The sequence below is a fragment of the Somniosus microcephalus genome, chromosome 24, assembly GCF_052327205.1.
Source record: "Somniosus microcephalus isolate GS21.2 chromosome 24, FLI_Smic_1.0, whole genome shotgun sequence".
NCBI classification, from domain to species: Eukaryota; Metazoa; Chordata; class Chondrichthyes; order Squaliformes; family Somniosidae; genus Somniosus; species Somniosus microcephalus.
The window spans coordinates 2,800,983-2,819,865 of record NC_141010.1 but is presented as its reverse complement, the minus strand read 5'-3'; the positions used below and the strand labels follow the sequence as shown (position 1 = coordinate 2,819,865).

At 48.5% G+C, this 18,883-nt stretch overlaps 1 protein-coding gene across 5 annotated transcripts in view; it reads left to right on the top strand.

The window, feature by feature from the left end:
• The window catches only part of LOC147100957 (growth factor receptor-bound protein 7-like), a 263,485-nt gene that overhangs the window by 52,301 nt on the left and 192,301 nt on the right, over positions 1 to 18,883 (top strand). The window contains exon 1 of one of the 5 annotated variants that reach the window (XM_085966066.1): positions 16,815 to 17,121. The exons of the other annotated variants lie outside the window; for them this stretch is intronic. Coding sequence (XP_085822192.1) covers positions 16,992 to 17,121 — 130 coding nt within the window. The 5' untranslated portion in view covers positions 16,815 to 16,991. Of the gene's footprint in view, positions 1 to 16,814; positions 17,122 to 18,883 lie in introns of those variants that run through there. 5 annotated transcript variants of the gene reach the window in all.

The following is an 18,883-nucleotide window of genomic DNA, read 5'->3' as shown; positions in this document are numbered from 1 at the left end:
TCAAGACACACGACAATGCAAAATCGTTGAGCAGAAACTGATAGCCAAGTTCCGCACTCATGAGGACGGCCTCAACCGGGATCTTGGGTTCATGTCACGCTACATGTAACCCCACCTGACGTAGAGTCATCCAGACTCGAGTCGTCGTTGGCTTGTTCTCTCTGCACAGATGCGGCCGGACCTGCTGTGATTTCCAGCAAAGTTTTTTGGGTTTTTTCTGTTTTTCATACAAACCCCAGCATCTGCAACATTTGACCCCTTGTGACCCCACCTCATTGTTCTTTGATGTAATGTTTTCCTGACTGACCTGTTTGAACATAAGAACATAAGAAATAGGAGCAGGAGTAGGCCAATCGGCCCCTCGAGCCTGCTCCGCCATTCAATAAGATCATGGCTGATCTGATCCTAACCGCCAATCTACTATCACAGAACCATCTCCTGAATCTAACAGAATTAGACACACGAAATAGGAGCAGGATCAGGCTACACGGCCCCTGGGCCCGCTCCGCTACCCACAGGGCCATGACCGATCCGAACCTAGACTCATGTCCAAATTCCTGCCCGCTCCCCATAACCCTTAATTCCCTTTACTTCTAGGAAACTGTCTATTTCTGTTTTAAATTTATGTAATGATGTAGCTTCTACAGCTTTTTGGGGCAGCATATTCCATGGACCTACCACCCTCTGAGTGAAGTAGTTCCTCCTCATCTCAGTTTTGAAAGAGCAGCCCCTTATTCTAAGACTATGCCCCCTAGTTCTAGTTTCACCCATCATCGGGAACATCCTCCCCGCATCCACCCATTTCAACCCCTTCACAATCTTATATGTTTCAATAAGATCGCCTCTCATTCTTCTGAACTCCAATGAGTAGAGTCCCAATCTACTCAACCTCTCCTCATATGTCCATCCCCTCATCCCTGGGATTAACCGAGTGAACCTTCTTTGTACTGACTCGAGAGCAAGTGTGTCTTTTCTTAAGTATGGACACCAAAACTGTATGCAGTATTCCAGGTGCGGTCTCACCAATACCTTGTACAACTGAAGCAATACCTCCCTATTTTTATATTCTATCCCCCTAGCAATAAAAGCCAACATTCCATTGGCCTTCTTAATCACTTGCTGCACCTGCATACTAACCTTTTGAGTTTCGTGCACCAGGACCCCCAGATCCCTTTGTACTTCAGTACTTTCCAGTTTCTTGCCATTAAGATAATAACTTGCTCTACAATTTTTCCTGCCAAAGTGCATAACCTCACACTTTCCAGTATTGTATTCCATCTGCCAAATTTCTGCCCACTTACTTAGCCTGTCTATGTCCCCTTGCAGGTTTTTTATGTCCTCCTCACTCACTACTTTCCCTCCCATCTTAGTATCATCTGCAAATTTTGATATGTTACACTCGGTCCCCTCCTCCAAATCGTTAATATAGATTGTAAAGAGTTGGGGACCCAGCACTGACCCCTGCGGAACACCACTAGTTACTGATTGCCAGTCTGAGAATGAACCATTTATCCCAACTCTCTGCCTTCTGTTAGATAGCCAATCCTCTATCCATGCCAGAATATTACCCCCAATCCCGTGATTTTTTATCTTAAGCAATAATCTTTTGTGTGGCACCTTGTCAAATGCCTTTTGGAAGTCTAAATAAACTATGTCCACTGGTTCCCCTTTATCCACCCTATATGTTACTTCCTCAAAGAACTCCAACAAATTTGTCAAACATGACTTCCCCTTCATAAAACCATGTTGGCTTTGTCCTATTAAATTATGATTATCCAAATGTCCTGTTACTGTCTCCTTAATAATGGATTCCAATATTTTACCTACCACAGATGTTAGGCTAACCGGTCTATAGTTTCTAGCCTTCTGTCTACTGCCCTTTTTAAATAAGGGCGTTACATTAGCAGTTTTCCAGTCTGCCGGGACCTTTGCTGAGTCCAGGGAGTTTTGGAAAATTATTACCAATGCATCCACAATCCCTACCGCCACTTCCCTCAAGACCCTAGGATGTAAGCCATCAGGTCCAGGTGATTTATCCACCTTGAGTCCCATTATTTTACCGAGTACCACTTCCTTAGTGATTTTGATCGTGTTTAGCTCCTCCCCCCCTATAGCCCCCTGTTTGTCCAGTGTTGGGATATTCTTAGTGTCTTCTACTGTAAAGACTGATACAAAATATTCATTCAGTGTTTTTGCCATCTCCATGTTTCCCACTGTTAATTTCCCGGTCTCATCCTCTAAGGGACCAACATTTACTTTAGCCACCCTTTTTCTTTTTATATAACTATAAAAACTCTTACTATCTGTTTTTATATTTTTTGCTAATTTACTTTCATAATCTATCTTCCCTTTCTTAATCAATCTTTTTGTTATTTTTTTGCTGTCTTTTAAAGTTTTCCCAATCCTCTATCCTCCCACTAGATTTGGCTACCTTATATGCCCTTGTTTTTATTCGAATACTATCCTTAATTTCTTTACTTAGCCACGGGTGGCTGTCTTTTCTTTTACACCCTTTTCTTCTCAGTGGAATATATATTTTTTGGAAGTTGTAAAATAACTCCTTAAATGTACACCACTGATCATGTATCGTCTTACCCTTTAATCTATTTTCCCAATCCACTCCACTCAATTCCGCTCTCATACCTTCATAGCCTCCTTTATTCAAGCTTAGCACACTTGTTTGAGATCCAACCTTCTCACCCTCTAATTGAATATGGAATTCAACCATGTTATGGTCACTCATTCCAAGGGGACCCTTTACTAGGACATTTTTAATTAATCCCGTCTCGTTACACAGGACCAGATCTAAGGTTGCTTGCCTCCTGGTCGGTTCAGTCACATACTGCTCAAGAAACCCATCCCTAATACACTCAATGAACTCATCCTCAAGGCAGCCCTGCCCAATTTGATTTGTCCAATTAATATGATAGTTAAAATCCCCCATAATTATAGATGTTCCCTTATTACAAGCCTCAACTATTTCCTGATTGATACTCCGTCCAACAGAGTTGCAACTGTTCGGAGGCCTGTAGACTACGCCCACTAGTGTTTTTTCCCCCTTATTATTCCTTACCTCCACCCAAACTGTTTCATTATCCTGATCTTTTGACCCAATATCATTTCTCTGTATTACAGTGATTCCTTCCTTTATTAACATAGCCACCCCACCTCCCCTTCCTTCCTGCCTGTCCTTCCTGATCGTTAAATAACCTGGTATGTTTAATTCCCAGGCATTGTCACCCTGCAGCCATGTTTCTGTAATGGCCACAAGATCATACCCATATGTAGTTATTTGTGCCATTAACTCGTCTATTTTGTTACGAATGCTACGTGCATTCAGATAGAGAACTTTCAAATATGTTTTGTGACACTTAGTTCCTGCTTTTGCCCTTTTTATTACTTTACCTTTTACTCCATACCTTCTGCCCCTTCCTGACACGCTCTGGTTTTTAATTTCCCCACTGCTACCTAAGTCTATGACCTTCTCTGTTGTCATTTTTATTATTTGCTCTCTAGGAACCTCCCCCCCACTAGGGGGACACCATTCACACCTTTGATTGCTGTGATTATCTCTCTGCCGAGGTGTGATAAAGGGCAGTTCAAAAGATTACCTGTAATCATCTGGCAGTTTTCTCTGACTATATATGCTGTGCCTGTATGCTTCTCTTCACTTCACCTGACGAAGGAGGAGCGCTCCGAAAGCTTGTGATTTCAAATAAAGCTGTTGGACTATAACCTGGTGTTGTGTGATTTCCTACATTTGTCCACCCCAGCCCAACACCGGCATCTCCACATCATGGTTGGATAGGCTATCAGCACTCACTGTCCAAACTCGCATAAGCAGCCTAGCGCTGGACGGCTACTAGAACCTTTGGAACCTGCATCCCAGCCAGAGTACGTCTCTGCGGGAGAGGAAGGGAAGGAATTGACAGAAGTAAGTAATGTAAAATAGGATTAAAGGGAACGAACCCATCTAGGAAAATACATTCTAATAAAGGAAGGACAGATCAGCAGCAATACCACTGACTACAGTCATGATGGGGTTAATAGTTGCTGAAATGTTTGAGGACAGTGTGTGAGGCAGACTGCAGCCTAGAAGCAGCCTCAGAGGCCGCGACTCCTGTTTACTCTTTGATGGGCTATCCTGTAGACTGCGTGAAATGAGTATTATGTAATCAGGTAATGATGGGCTGTAGCACTGCCTGACTTCACTAACCGGCTGGAACATTAATGAGTGTTTGCACGACATCTTGTCAAAGCCCCAGGGCAAGTTTATCAACAGTCAGAAAACTGGAACCCTGAAAGACCAGCTATTTATCCAGGAGCGCTGGGATATCTCCCGAGCGTTACTTTACCTTCCCGCATCAGCAGAGTGTCCTGTACAACAATCTTTCTCACAGCTCGAACTAACACAAGATTCACAGCTCGCAATAACAAACAGCTCGCTCTAGTGTGGCGCCTTGAAGAGTCCCGGGGACGGGGGTGGGGGAGGGAATGGGTGGAGTGGGGGGAGTGTTGTGTTGAGGAGGGGAGTGTTGTCCTGAGGAGGGAGTGTTGTGTTGAGGAGGGGAGTGTTGTCCTGAGGAGGGGAGTGTTGTGTTGAGGAGGGGAGTGTTGTGTTGAGGAGGGGAGTGTTGTCCTGAGGAGGGGAGTGTTGAGTTGAGGAGGGGTGTGTTGTGTTAAGGAGGGGAGTGTTGTGCTGAGGTGCAGATGTTGGGGGAATGTTCTAGAATGTGGAGCAGCAATGGCTGAACACTCCAATACTGACGGTGGGACAGCAAAGAGTGCGGAGGGAGGGTGGGGCTGATGTGGCGGAATGTGTAAATGAGCATGAGGGTGTGAGCAGAGGTCGGGCTTTGATCACTGTCCATTCCTGATCTCATTCGAGTCAATCTCCACTGTTCCCTTTCCAGGGTCCAATACATTTCCTATAATGGGGTTCCTAGAACCCCCTCTGGGTCAGAAGGTGCAGGGTTCGAATCCCACTCCAGACGGTCCCGGGGAGGCGGGAGCTCCAGGCGGTCCCGGGGAGACGGGAGCTCCAGACGGTCCTGGGGAGACGGGAGCTCCAGACGGTCCCGGGGAGACGGGAGCTCCAGGCGGTCCCGGGGAGACCGGAGCTCCAGACGGTCCCAGGGAGACGGGAGCTCCAGACGGTCCTGGGGAGACGGGAGCGCCAGACGGTCCCGGGGAGACGGGAGCTCCAGGCGGTCCCGGGGAGACGGGAGCTCCAGGCGGTCCCGGGGAGACGGGAGCTCCAGGCGGTCCCGGGGAGACGGGAGCTCCAGGTGGTCCCGGGGAGACGGGCAATCCAGACGGTCCCGGGGAGATGGGAACTCCAGACAGTCCCAGGGAGACGGGAGCTCCAGGTGGTCCCAGGGAGACCAGAGCTCCAGACGGTCCCGGGGGGACGGGAGCTCCAGACGGTCCTGGGGAGACCGGAGCTCCAGACGGTCCCGGGGGGACGGGAGCTCCAGACGGTCCCGGGGAGACCGGAGCTCCAGACGGTCCCGGGGAGACCGGAGCTCCAGACGGTCCCGGGCAGACGGGAGCTCCGGCTCTGAACTCTGGGTTGACATCCAATGAGATTCTCGTGTCCGGTGGGTGTGGGTGTCCCCCTCCGTCATTGTACAGGTTGTGAGAGCCCGTAAACCCACCCGCCGTACAGGACTAACACCCCCTGGTTAATCAGCCCGCGACTCCTTCCAGTGCTTCTCCAAGGGAAGAGGAGAAAACAGGGAAACTTACGACAATTTAACAAACTTACGGCAAAGATAATGGAATTCGGGGCCAATGGTCACCTGGGTACAAAGATGGTTGAATAGCAGAGAGCAAAGGGTTAATGTAAATGGAATTGAAAGCTGTGGTTGGACCACAGGACTCTGTGTGTGGGGGAGCTGATTTACTCGATACATAAATCATATATGGACTCAAGAATTCAGGGAATATGATTGAAATTTGCTGCTGACAAATTAGGACGATGATAGATTGCGAGAGATTGTGAAAGGACTCAGGGAGGTCCTGTGGGAGAGCCAGTCAGTGTACAAAAATGTGAAGTCATACACTTTGGAAGTAAGATGAAGAAATCTACGTAAACTTTCAGGGGGAAAGATTCGGTGTCGCCCCTCCGCCTGAAATTCAGTGGTAGCACCCCGAGCAGGAGGCGGGGCCACTGGAAGCTCCACCTCCTTCTTGGGACGCTACAACTGAATATCGCGGTGCTACGTGCAACAGTGCCACGCGCGTCAGCACGCAGCGCCGCGGTACTGCCGGCCTCCCTCCCCTGATTAAAGGGGAGGGGCCCTGCTGGACCTCCGGGGAGCAGAGTGCCGGGAAAATAGCCTGGCACTCGAGGAGCGCCGGACTGAGCGATCGCAGCCAGCACCCTGAGGAAAAAAGGGGAAGGGGGCTGGTGCTGGCCCTGCCCCTTTAACTACCGCCGCCGCGGCTGCAAAAACGCCCCCTGACCCTGTCGGACATATCATCCGGCGGTAGGTCAGGGGGCACAACCGAAATTTGCAGCCGGGGCGCGAACAGGGTGCTGCGCACGGTGGGGCGCTACTTGCTACCGCCGCCACTAATCTCCTGCTAATTTCACGAGAGGCATTAGCGGCACTGCGCCGTGCCTGGGCGCTAGGGTATTTGCCAGGGGGCGCTAACGAGAGGCGCAAATCAACCCAATTTTTCCCCCTAAATGTCCAATTTTAATTGGAGTAGAGGGATCTTGGTGTGCACATACACAGGCCAGTAACATGTACATAGGTAAGGCATGAAAAGGTAAATGGTTTATTATGTAGAGGCACAGAATACACGAGCGAAGAAGGCAGACCAGAGGACACGGCCTGTGCTTGAAGGGGGGTCAATTCAAAGCTAATCTGTGGAAACAATATTTCAGTGAGCGAGCGGTCAATCTATGGAACAGACTCCCCAGCGAGACGGTGGAAGCTGTTAGTGCTAATTCATTCAAATGCAAATGAGATAGATTTCTTTCTCAGTACCTGTGTAATGTGAGCCAAGCCGTGTGGTGAGTGGAGCGAGCTCGGGAGGAACAGGTGAGTTTGGACCTCTGGTTCCCAAAGCTCTCTCCCACTGGGGGCTTTCACTGGGGGTTTTCCTCGCCTCCTGTCTGGGTCTGTTGGAGACTCATTGATCGAGATTGTAGCTGTGATTGGTCAACAACGCCATGATCGTTGGATTATCGATGACCAGGATGGTAGGAGTGGACTAGAGGGACCACGGTCTGTTTTTGTTTCGCGATTCCTGTGTTCCTATGAGATAACGTGCAAGACTTTAGTTCGGCCACAGTTGGATTATTGCATAGAGTTTTCGGTGCTGCATTATAGGAAGGTTGTAAAAGCAATGGAAAAGTGTAGCGTAGGTTCACTGGGATGTTACCAGGAGCAAGGAGTTGCAGGTATGAAGAGAGACTTGAGACACCCTTGCCTCAGCTCATCCGCTGCTGAAACCCTCATCCATGAACCTCCTTTGGTTCTGTCTTCACAAAGGAGGACACAAATAACCTCCCAGAGATGTCGGGGAACATAGGCTCTAATGAGAGGGAGGAACTGAATGAAATCAGTGTTTGTAGGGAAATGGTGTTAGGCAAATTGACGGGATTGAAGGCCGCTAAATCCCTAGGGCCTGATAATCTACATCCTAGGGTACTTAAGGAAGTGGCCCTAGAAATAGTAGATGCATTGCTGGTCATCTTCCAAAACTCTGGAACAGTTCCCATGGATTGGAGCGTAGCTAATGCAACCCCACTATTCAAAAAAGGTGGTAGAGAGAAAACGGGGAATTATAGACCGGTAAGCCTGACATCAGTAGCGGGGAAAATGCTAGATTCTATTATAAAAGATGTAATAGCAGAGCACTTAGAAAACAGCGACAGGATCAGACAAAGTCAACATGGATTTACAAAAGATAAATCATGCTTGACTAATCTACTGGAATTTTTTGAGGATGTGACTGGTAGAATAGATAAGGGAGAACCAGTGGATGTGGTGTATTTAGACTCATAGAGTCATAGAGTCATAGAGTTATACAGCACGGATAGAGGCCCTTCGGCCCATCGTGTCCGCGCCGGCCATCACGCCCTGTCTAATCTAATCCCATATTCCAGCATTTGGTCCGTAGCCTTGTATGCTATGGCATTTCAAGTGCTCATCCAAATGCGTCTTGAATGTTGTGAGGGTTCCAGCCTCCACAACCCTTCCGGGCAGTGAGTTCCAGACTCCAACCACCCCCTGGGTGAAAAAGTTCTTTCTCAAATCCCCTCTAAACCTCCCGCCCTTTACCTTGAATCTGAGCCCCCTAGTTATTGACCCTTCTACTAAGGGAAAAAGCTCCTTAGTATCCATCCTATCTATGCCCCTCATAATTTTGTACACCTCAATCATGTCCCCCCTCAGCCTCCTCTGCTCCAAGGAAAACAAACCCAATCTGCCCAGTCTCTCTTCATAGCTGAAGCCTTTCAGAAGGCTTTCGATAAGGTCCCGCATAAGAGATTAGCATGCAAAGTTAAAGCACATGGGATTGGGGGTAAGGTGCTGACTTGGATAGAGAACTGGTTGGCAGACAGGAAGCAAAGAGTTGGAATAAATGGGTCTTTTTCCGAGTGGCAGGCAGTGACTAGTGGAGTACTGCAGGGATCGGTGCTAGGACCCCAGCTATTCACAATACATATTAATGATCTAGATGAGGGAACTAGATGTAATATCTCCAAGTTTGCAGACAACACAAAGCTGGGTGGGCGTGTGTGTTGTGAGGAGGATGCCGAGAAACTCCAGGATGATTTGGACAGGTTGGGTGATTGGGCAGATGCATGGCAGATGCAGTATAATGTGGATAAATGCGAGTTTATCCACTTTGGTGGCAAAAACAGGAAGGCAGATTATTATCTGAATGGCAATAGATTGGGAGAAGGGAAAGTGCAACGAGACCTGGGTGTCCTTGTGCACCAGTCGCTGAAGGTAAGCATGCAGGTGCAGCAGGCAGTTAAGAAGGCAAATGGTATGTTGGCCTTCATAGCGAGAGGATTCGAGTACAGGAGCAAGGATGTCTTGCTGCAGTTGTACAGGGCCTTGGTGAGACCACACCTTGAGTATTGTGTGCAGTTTTGGTCGCCTTATCGGAGGAAGCATGTTCTTGCCATGGAGGGAGTGCAGCGAAGATTCACCAGACTGATACCTGGGATGGCAGGAATTATGTATGAAGAGAGATTGGGTCGATTAGGCTTATATTCGCTAGAGTTTAGAAGAATGAGAGGGGATCTCATTGAAACTTATAAAATTCTAACAGGACTAGACAGACTAGATGCAGGAAGGATGTTCCCGATGGCAGGAGAGTCCAGAACCAGGGGTCACAGTCTAATGATAAGGGGTAAGCCATTTAGGACTGAGATGAGGAGGAATTTCTTCACCCAGAGAGTGGTGAACCTGTGGAATTCTCTACCACAGAAGGCAGTTGAGGCCAATTCATTAAATATATTCAAGAAGGAGTTAGATATATTTCTTAAGGCTAAAGGGATCAAGGGATATGGGGAGAAAGCAGGGACAGGGTACTGAATTTGGATGATCAGCCATGATCTCATTAAATGGCAGAGCAGGCTCGAGGGGCCGAATGGCCTACTCCTGCTCCTATCTTCTATGTTTCTATGTTTCTATGCCTTTGTTACCTCTAGACTTGACTATTCCAACGCACTCCTGGCTGGCCTCCCACATTATACCCTACATAAACTTGAGGTCATCCAAAACTCTGCTGCCCGTGTCCTAACTCGCACCAAGTCCCGTTCACCCATCACCCCTGTGCTCGCTGACCTACATTGGCTCCCGGTTAAGCAGCGCCTTGATTTCAAAATTCTCATCCTTGTTTTCAAATCCCTCCATGGCCTCGCCCCTCCCTATCTCTGTAATCTCCTTCAGCCCCTCAAACCCTTGAGATATCTGCGCTCCTCTAATTCTGCCCTCTTGAGCATCGCTGATTATAATCGCTCCACCATTGGTGGCCGTGCCTTCAGCTGCCTGGGCCCCGAGCTCTGGAATTCCCTCCCTAAACCTCTCCGCCTCTCTCTCCTCCTTTAAGACGCTCCTTAAAACCTGCCTCTGTGACCAAGCTTTTGGTCACCAGCCCTAATTTCTCTTTATGCGGCTCGGTGTCAAATTTTTTGTCTTATAATACTCCTGTGAAGCGCCTTGGGACGTTTTACTACGTTAAAGGCGCTATACAAATACAGGTTGTTGTTGTTAGTGCTTTTTTTTCAATAGAAGTTAAGGGGTGACCTGATAGAGGTCTCCAATATCGTGAAGGTTTATGGTGAGGTGAAGAGACAGCACAAATTAAACAATCATAAAACAAATTAAAGGGGTGCTTGTTCTGGACTCCTCGCACCAGAGGAAACAGTTTCTCTCTACCCGATCAACTCCTTTAATCATCTTAAACACCTCAATTAGCTCACTCCTTAATCTTATATACTCAAGGTGCATGGGAATGCCATCACCTCCAAGTTCCCCTCCAATTCACACACCATCCTCACTTGGAAATATATCGGCCGTTCCTTCATCGTCGCTGGGTCAAAATCCTGGCACTCCCTCCCTAACAGCGCTGTGGGAGCACCTTCACCACACGGACTGCAGCGGTTCAAGAAGGCGGCTCATCACCACCTGCTCAAGGGGCAACTAGGGATGGACAATAAATGCTGGCATTGCCAGCGACGCCCACATCCTGTGAATGAATTTTTAAAAAGTACAAGTGTAGTGTACACAACCTCTCCTCATAATTTAACCCTTTTAGCCCCGGTGTCATTCTGGTGAATCTGCGCTGCTCCCCCTCCGAGGCCAATGTAAAGTCTGTGAGTTGTGCAGTTAATAAATACACAGACTTCAGAAGTAACAAACAAACAGGTCTTTACTATTCGAAGGTCCGGGCGAATCTGCCCCAGAAATCCTGCTACAACACTTATATACTGGTGTGGTCACTATCGGTATTACAGTATACAGAAGCCAAACAAATAGTGCCACACCTAAAATAGTTCCCTTAAAGGTGAACGGTTACATTCAATAGTTCCCTTAAAGGTAGACGGGTACATACACTACAATCCTCCCTTTTTAGCTTATTACTTACGGAGTCCCCGTTAAACATACATATCTTCAACTTCCTATAAAACAAATTACAGCTATAATCTCGGTGGAGCCAATGTCATATAAAACAATTTACAAATATAATCTCGGTGGAAACAGTTCACAGGTTCCGTCTCTGCGGAAACAGTTCATAGATTCAGTCTCTGATCTTGACTCGTTCTGAACAACATTTCTTTGGGGTAGCCGGTTCACCTGGCTAGCGTGACTCCTCAATAGCCTTTTTCTTGACGTAGCAGCTTGAACTTTCGTCCTGTTGAACCAGCAGTGCGGACTTTGACAACCAACTGGCTGTCTTGACATTTACCAGTTTTTCAACTAATTTAGCTCCTTTCGTAATGTCCCGCCTGGAATGGTAGAAGTGCTAATATTTTAGACAGTTATTATCTTCTGCTTCTTCTTTTTCTTTTCTGCCTTTTTGAAACTCTCGGAGCTCCTTTCTCGGCTGCCAGCTGTAGCGCCACCAACTCTCTATGTTCCTTAGACCTTAAGTGCTTCATCCAGATTTCAGCACTTTGAGAGTTTTCATCACAAGCTGGGCAGACCACATCCTCATAATATTCAGTGTCACTCAACAGGTCATGGTAATATTCAGGTTCGTCCTGAGTTAGGCCAGCGAGAGAGACTTCTTCTTCCTCCTCACCCGTCTGGACGTTAGCTGACGGTGGTTCCTTCCCTAAACATCTTTCTTGAAAAGCCTTCTTCATGCATTCATATTCATCCCGCTCTTCCTGGGTTATCTGCCATTCCTTCACGACGGACCTCATTTGTGAGTTCAATACCTTCCTTTCCACCGGTAATTGCGTTATCAGGCTATTTAACCCTTCTACTGAAGTAACGGTTTCCACCTTCTTCTGTTCACCTTGACGTGATTCAACGTACTTTTGGCATCCTTGTAAAATTTGTGTTGCCACCTCAGCTATCTCCGTGACTTTTGAGAGCTCCGAACTCGTTCCCCCTGAAGATTGAAGCTCGTGTTCAGATTGTTCCCCTTGTAGAGTCTTGTCCTTCAGCATATGAAGGAGTTGGCCGACCGTTAACTCTTCCCTGGGAACACGGTGGATCAGAGTCTTCTCCATTTCATCCACCTCTTTCTCCAATACTTCCACCTTACGTTCCTCTTGAACTTTGGCTTTCAGCGCTCGGAAAAGTTGCGCCCTGATGCTCTCTAGTTCATGTTCAGGGACCATTCTTACAGTGTCCTGTTCTTCCACTGCAAGGATTCCCAGTTGAATCTGTTCTTCAAGTTGTTGAACCTCAGACATTGCCGCCTCATATTTGTCTTGGGTGTCCTTCAATGTTTTTATAAGTTCTTGGACATCCTGTCTTTCATGCTCTGCCATGATTTTCACCTCTAATTGCTCATCTATGGATGGAGCTTCTATCGATGAGTCTGTCTTGGCCTTGAGCTCATCAAGAATTTCCTGCAGCCTTTGGACTTCTTGCTCATGTTCAACCTTTAGTTGTTCATATGCTTCTACTGAAACTAGCTTTTCGGAGGCTGCCGAGTTAACCCCCTTCTGAATTGTAGCCTGGGCCTGTTCATACTGTTCTTTCAACTTCTCACACTCTGCTTGTAAGGAGTCGTAAAGAAGAACTGGAATAAAATCCTGGCTCCCTGAAGATTCCTCTTCCTTTGGTTCATTCTGTAAATATTCTAGTTCCTGAACAGCATCAGGGGAATGTGATTGGTATTTGACCATGATGGCTCTATGGTCGCTCTCTGCTTGAGCTAGCTGTCTCTGTAGTCTTTCCAGGTTCCCCCATTCGGTGTCCCAGAACTTTTCCATATTTTTCATCTCCTGTACAAGACGATCACTCAACTGTTCTAATTGTTGTCGTACTTTGACATAGGTTTGCGTCCGAGCTCGGTGTTCTTCCGTCATGGATGAATCCTTTGCTTGAACAGGCTCAGAATTCTCTGTCAACCTGGAGTTCTGCTCTGCAGCTTTATTCTTCTTGGTACCATAAGTCCTTCTGCCTGTCTTCGTTTTCGACTTGGTCTTATCATCATCCATTTCAGAATCTGAGCTAATAGCTTGCACCGAGTCCTCCCTCATTATGGCTTTTAGGTAATGCCATTCCATGTCTATTTTCTTAATCCACTCCCGTCCTAGAAGTGGTGGTCCTCCCTCAGGTAATACGTACAAGCTCATTCTTGGGTGTTCTTTACCCCTATCTCTCACCTTGACTCTTATTTTCCCCACGGGGTATACGTTATGCCCCGTGTACGTCTGTAATACGAACTTGGTATTTCTTAAAGGTATGTGAGAGAATAGCCGGTGGTAGTCCCTTCGGTTGATGACTGATAGAGCTGATCCAGTGTCCAGCTCCATTCTTATTTGGACTCCAGCTATTTTTAGTATGACCCAGATGGCCTGTAGATCCGTTTCTTTACCCACATTGTGGATTCTCAGACTACCCAGCTCCTGGTTGTTTGGGTCTGAGTCTGAATTCTGTTCGTCTGAACTCTTCTCAGCCACCTTGTGTACCTTGTTGTACTTTTCTGGTGGTGGCTTCCTTTGATTATTGATCTTTTTCCCGGACCGGCATACCTTCGCGATGTGACCCAGTTTGCCACATTTCCTACACTCTTGGTTCTTAAACCAGCATTGATTCTGGTCATGCGTTGTCTTCCCACAACGGTAGCATTTTGTTGTGCTTGAAGTAATTTGGTCCACCCCGAGTGCCGCCGCCTTTAGTTGCATTTCCGCCGTTCCTTTCGCTGCGGCTTCGTGCGATGCAGCTATAAGGACAGCCCTGTCCAGTGTGAGGTCATTCTCTTCCAGTAGTCGCTTCTGCGTCCCTTCTTTGGACAATCCGCATACGAACTTGTCCCGCAGCGCTTCTGTCAGATTCCCTCCGAACTGGCAGTATTTCGCTAGCCTACGCAGTTCGACCAAGTATTCCGCATTGCTTTCGTCTTTTTTCTGCGTTCTTGCGTAGAATTTGAATCGTTCAGCCAGCATCAGCGGTGTGGGGTTCAAGTGGTCCTTCAGCACAGCCACAATCTCTTCGAAGGTCTGATCCGCTGGTTTATTTGGTGCTATTAGATGCTTCAAGAGCCCGTATGTTTTTGCCCCCATCGAGTTTAGCAATGTTATCGCCTTGTCGTCTTCCTCTATTTTGTTGGCTTCGCAATAGATCTCTATGCGTTCCACGTACGTGGCCCAGTCTTCTATTTCAGAATTAAAGTCATTAATATTCCCTCGCTTAGGCATCTTTCTTCCCTTGGGAGCAGCACCAGTATTTCTTATTTATTTATTTGTTTCTAAGATGACGGTTTTCCCGCGAAATCGGCGGTTTCCTGCTCTTTCCTTCTCTCCCCGCCCACTTCAATGGCGGTATGTCAATCAAGATGGCGGTTTTCCCGCGAAAATGGCGGTTTCCCGCTCTTCCTTTCTCGCCCCGCCCACTTCAATGGCGGTTTCCCGCTTCTGGCGTCTTCTCCGCCTAATGGCGGCTTCCCGCGTTTCTTCCCGGTGGAAGGGGTACGCTTCCCCCTCAGCGGACAGGTTCAGCCGCTGGCTGGCTACCGCACAGCTCCCCTTACTCGGCTATGTCTTTTCCTCCCGCCCGCACGGCTCTACCGGCGCTGGGTACACCCCGTTAGCGGAGGACAGTTCAGCCGCTGGACTGGCTCTCGCGCAGTCTCTCTCTCCGTACCCGGCTCTGTCTCTCTCACCCGCACGTTCGATGCTACCGGCCCTGGGTACCCCGTTGGTGGAGAACAGCTCACCGCTGGACTGGCTCTCGCGCAGTCTCTCACCCTGTTTTCGGCTGTGTCTCTCACCCACTCCCGCACGTTCGGTTTTGCCGGCTCTGAGTACCCCGTTGGTGGAGAACAGCTCAGCCGCTGGACCGGCTCCTCGCAGCCTCTCTCTCCGCACCCGGCTCTCACCCGCACGGTTCCCATTCGCCTCCCCAGCCCTCTCGCAGACCGGTGTTTCCCTCCCCGGCTGCAGCTGGGTTTCTCTTCCCGCGCCTACTCGCAGGCTCAGCGCTTCGTGGCTGCGGTCGCTGCCCCGATTGTCCCGCCGATCGCGGTCCGGCTGTCACCCGACGCCGTTGGACCCGACTTTTGGCCGGCACAGCTCCCCCTCGACCGAGGTCGAGTGCTCTGCCCTTATCCTCCGGATGCTTCTACACCTTCCCCTACTCACAGTCTCTTCGGCCGCCTTGTTTCTTGCTGGTCGGCTCACTCCGCACCGTGGCAGAAGGGTAGTCAGTGCCTGTTGCTGATACAGCTTTTGTTGTTAGTCTTCCTGCTTTCTGTTGTTGCAGCCTCGTGTTTTCTTTTGGTAGCACGACGAGGGCGGTTGTCTCTCTTCGACGCTCTTCGTTGCTTATGGTAATCTTGCCGCAGGGTACGATCGGACTCGTCGCCACTGTAAAGTCTGTGGGTTGTGCAGTTAATAAATACACAGACTTCAGAAGTAACAAACAAACAGGTCTTTACTATTCGAAGGTCCGGGCGAATCTGCCCCAGAAATCCTGCTACAACACTTATATACTGGTGTGGTCACTATCGGTATTACAGTATACAGAAGCCAAACAAATAGTGCCACACCTAAAGTAGTTCCCTTAAAGGTGAACGGTTACATTCAATAGTTCCCTTAAAGGTCGACGGGTACATACACTACAGCCAATATATCCTTCCTGAGGGGCGGGGCCCAGAACTGAACCCAGTTACTCCAGAGGGGGTCTGACCAGAGCTTTCTATAACTACATAGGAACATAGGAACAGGAGGAGGCCATTCAGCCCCTCGAGCCTGTTCTGCCACTCACTGAGATCATGGCTGATCATCGCTTCCTCCCCTTTGTATTCCAGCACCCTGGAGGCAAAGACCAACATTCCGTTAGCCTTTTTACACAGAATTACTGAGAATGTACGGCTCAGAAACAGGCCATTCGGCCCAACTAGTCCGTGCCGGTGTTTATGCTCCACACGAGCCTCCTCCCACCCCTCTTCATCTCACCCTATCAACACACCCTTCCTTTTATTTATTTTTTGCACCTGTCCACCAGTGTTTAGTGATTTCTGAACTTGGGCCCCTAACTCTCTCGGCTCCCCCACAGCTCCCAGATTCTCACCGTTTAGGAAACACTCTGATCGACCTTTCTTGGGTCCACAGTGGATGAGTTCATTGGCCACATCTCAGCACAGCCCGTACACCACTCAGTTAATACTGCCCTTTGGCTTTGAAATAAAACATATCCATTAAATAAACATAGAATTTAACTATACAAATTACAGCTCACCAACTTAACCTTCTTACAGCTATTAATAAATGCACGCGCCTTTTTATTGCAGGTTTAATGAGCAGCTGATATTATAACATTGCCCTGTTTGCTGACAGCACTTTCTAATAAATAACTAATAGATTGGGAAAGAAATATTCAGTTTGGGCCAAGGCTGTCGATAAAAATAGCTCCTTTACAAATCTTTGTACCACAGCCTGTTTAATCATTCATTCAGCAACAGAACAAACTAAACCCTCGCTCTCTCTCGGTAAGGCTCCTCCAATTTCGAAACAAAATACGGGTGAGGTTTGTCAGTGAATTGTGATGTTGTGATTCGGGCCCTCGGAACTGGGCTGTTCCTGGGATCAGGAATCTGAGTGGGAGTGAGCGGGAAGGAGCTGTGTCTGTCGGAATCAGCTGTGTGTTGTTATGGAGCTGATCTTAATCGTAGCTCCTTGTTGGCAGGCAAATGTTCTAGAACTTTCTCTCTCCTAGGCAGAGTGTTAATAATTAAAGAGGAACAGAAAGTGTTGCTCGCAGAGAGAGTGTTCACCTCAGGATCATTGCAGGGGAAGGCCTTCGGGTGTTAAAGTTGTGACGTGACCTGTTCGAATGCAGATTGCACACTGCGGGAAGCGGAGCGCAGGATCACCTTCTCTCAGTGCCTTGAAGAAAGCTAAGCTCACCTGCCGACCCGTCAATGCTTCCAGTGATTGTGGTGTTACTGGTGGGGACGTTGAAGGTGAGAGGTGTGTGATTATTCTTAGTGATGCTTCTGGCTGCAGTCTTCACGGCAACAGGTGGGAATGAAAGAAATGCTGAGGGTTGGCAGCTGTAGGCAGCCCGTGGAAAAGGTTCACTGCCCTGGGTTCATGTGCGTCCTCTTCCCACCCCATATCCTAGCGACAGTTACATGGGGGGGGGGGTCTCATCTTACTGGAATGCTCCAGGCCAGCACTTGGCTCCTGGGGGATCGGATAAGGCTAAACATTCTCTGGTAAATTGGCATCAGCAGGAATTCGGAACAACAGGTTCCACTGGAGAGCTTTTGTGGTTTGGATTTGGGACAGGACACAACTTCCTCTCATTCCGTGGCTGATCCCCAGACTCCAGCCCACATCGCGGAGTGACTGGGCACTTGTGTACCCCTTCTTGGCGCCAACACCGCTCCCAATCGGGTGCGGGCTGAGGTGGGGAGGTAGGTGGCAACTTGCTGTGCAACCTCACTGCGTCATAAGTAGGCCCAGGGACAAGGAGGAATGGAATTAACATAAAACACCCGCTGCTTTTCTTGGAGTGATGGAGGCGCAGAGAGGCCGACTGCAGGCCCTTCCCCACACTACCACCGGGGCTACCCATCGCAGGTCACAGGGTCACAGAATTTGGTTCCTCGCCCCTTCTGGGTTCAAAACGAGCCCGGAACAGTGGGTTAAAGAACTCTTTCTGCTAGCTGGGAGAGTTGGACGTGAGATGAACGGTACATTCTCATCCAGGTTTGATTGGTCACAGGCTCACAACACAAAACCAACCCAGTAATAATGGGAATTAAAAGGCATACCTCTGCCAGAAACACATTTTACAAAATTGAGCACGAACAGTAACTCTCCCTCCACCGACTTTTAAAATCATAGTCAGCAAAGCAAGTCATTTCCTCGTATCCACTCCGGAGATGCAAAGCTCCAAACCACAAACCCGCAAGCAGAAAATATGTAACCGGTGCTGTCTCTGCCCTGGGAGTGTTTGATGTGACAGTATAGAGGGAGCTTTACTCTGTATCTAACCCATGCTGTACCTGCCCTGGGAGTGTTTGATGGGACAGTGTAGAGGGAGCTTTACTCTGTATCTAACCCATGCTGTACCTGCCCTGGGAGTGTTTGATGAGACAGTGTAGAGGGAGCTTTACTCTGTATCTAACCCGTGCTGTACCTGCCCTGGGAGTGTTTGATGGGACAGTGTAGAGGGAGCTTTACTCTGTATCTAACCCGTGCTGTACCTGCCCTGGGAGTGTTTGATGGGACAGTGTGGAGGGAGCTTTACTCTGTATCTAACCCGTGCTGTACCTGCCCTGGGAGAGTTTAATGGGACAGTGTGGAGGGAGCTTTACTCTGTATCTAACCCGTGCTGTACCTGCCCTAGGAGTGTTTGATGGGACAGTGTAGAGGGAGCTTTACTCTGTATCTAACCCGTGCTGTGCCTGCCCTGGGAGTGTTTGATGGGACAGTGTAGAGGGAGCTTTACTCTGTATCTAACCTGTGCTGTACCTGCCCTGGGAGAGTTTAATGGGACAGTGTAGAGGGAGCTTTACTCTGTATCTAACCAGTGCTGTACCTGCCCTGGGAGTGTTTGATGGGACAGTGTAGAGGGAGCTTTACTCTGTATCTAACCCGTGCTGTACCTGCCCTGGGAGTGTTTGATGGGACAATGTAGAGGGAGCTTTACTCTGTATCTAACCCGTGCTGTACCTGCCCTGGGAGTGTTTGATGGGACAGTGTAGAGGGAGCTTT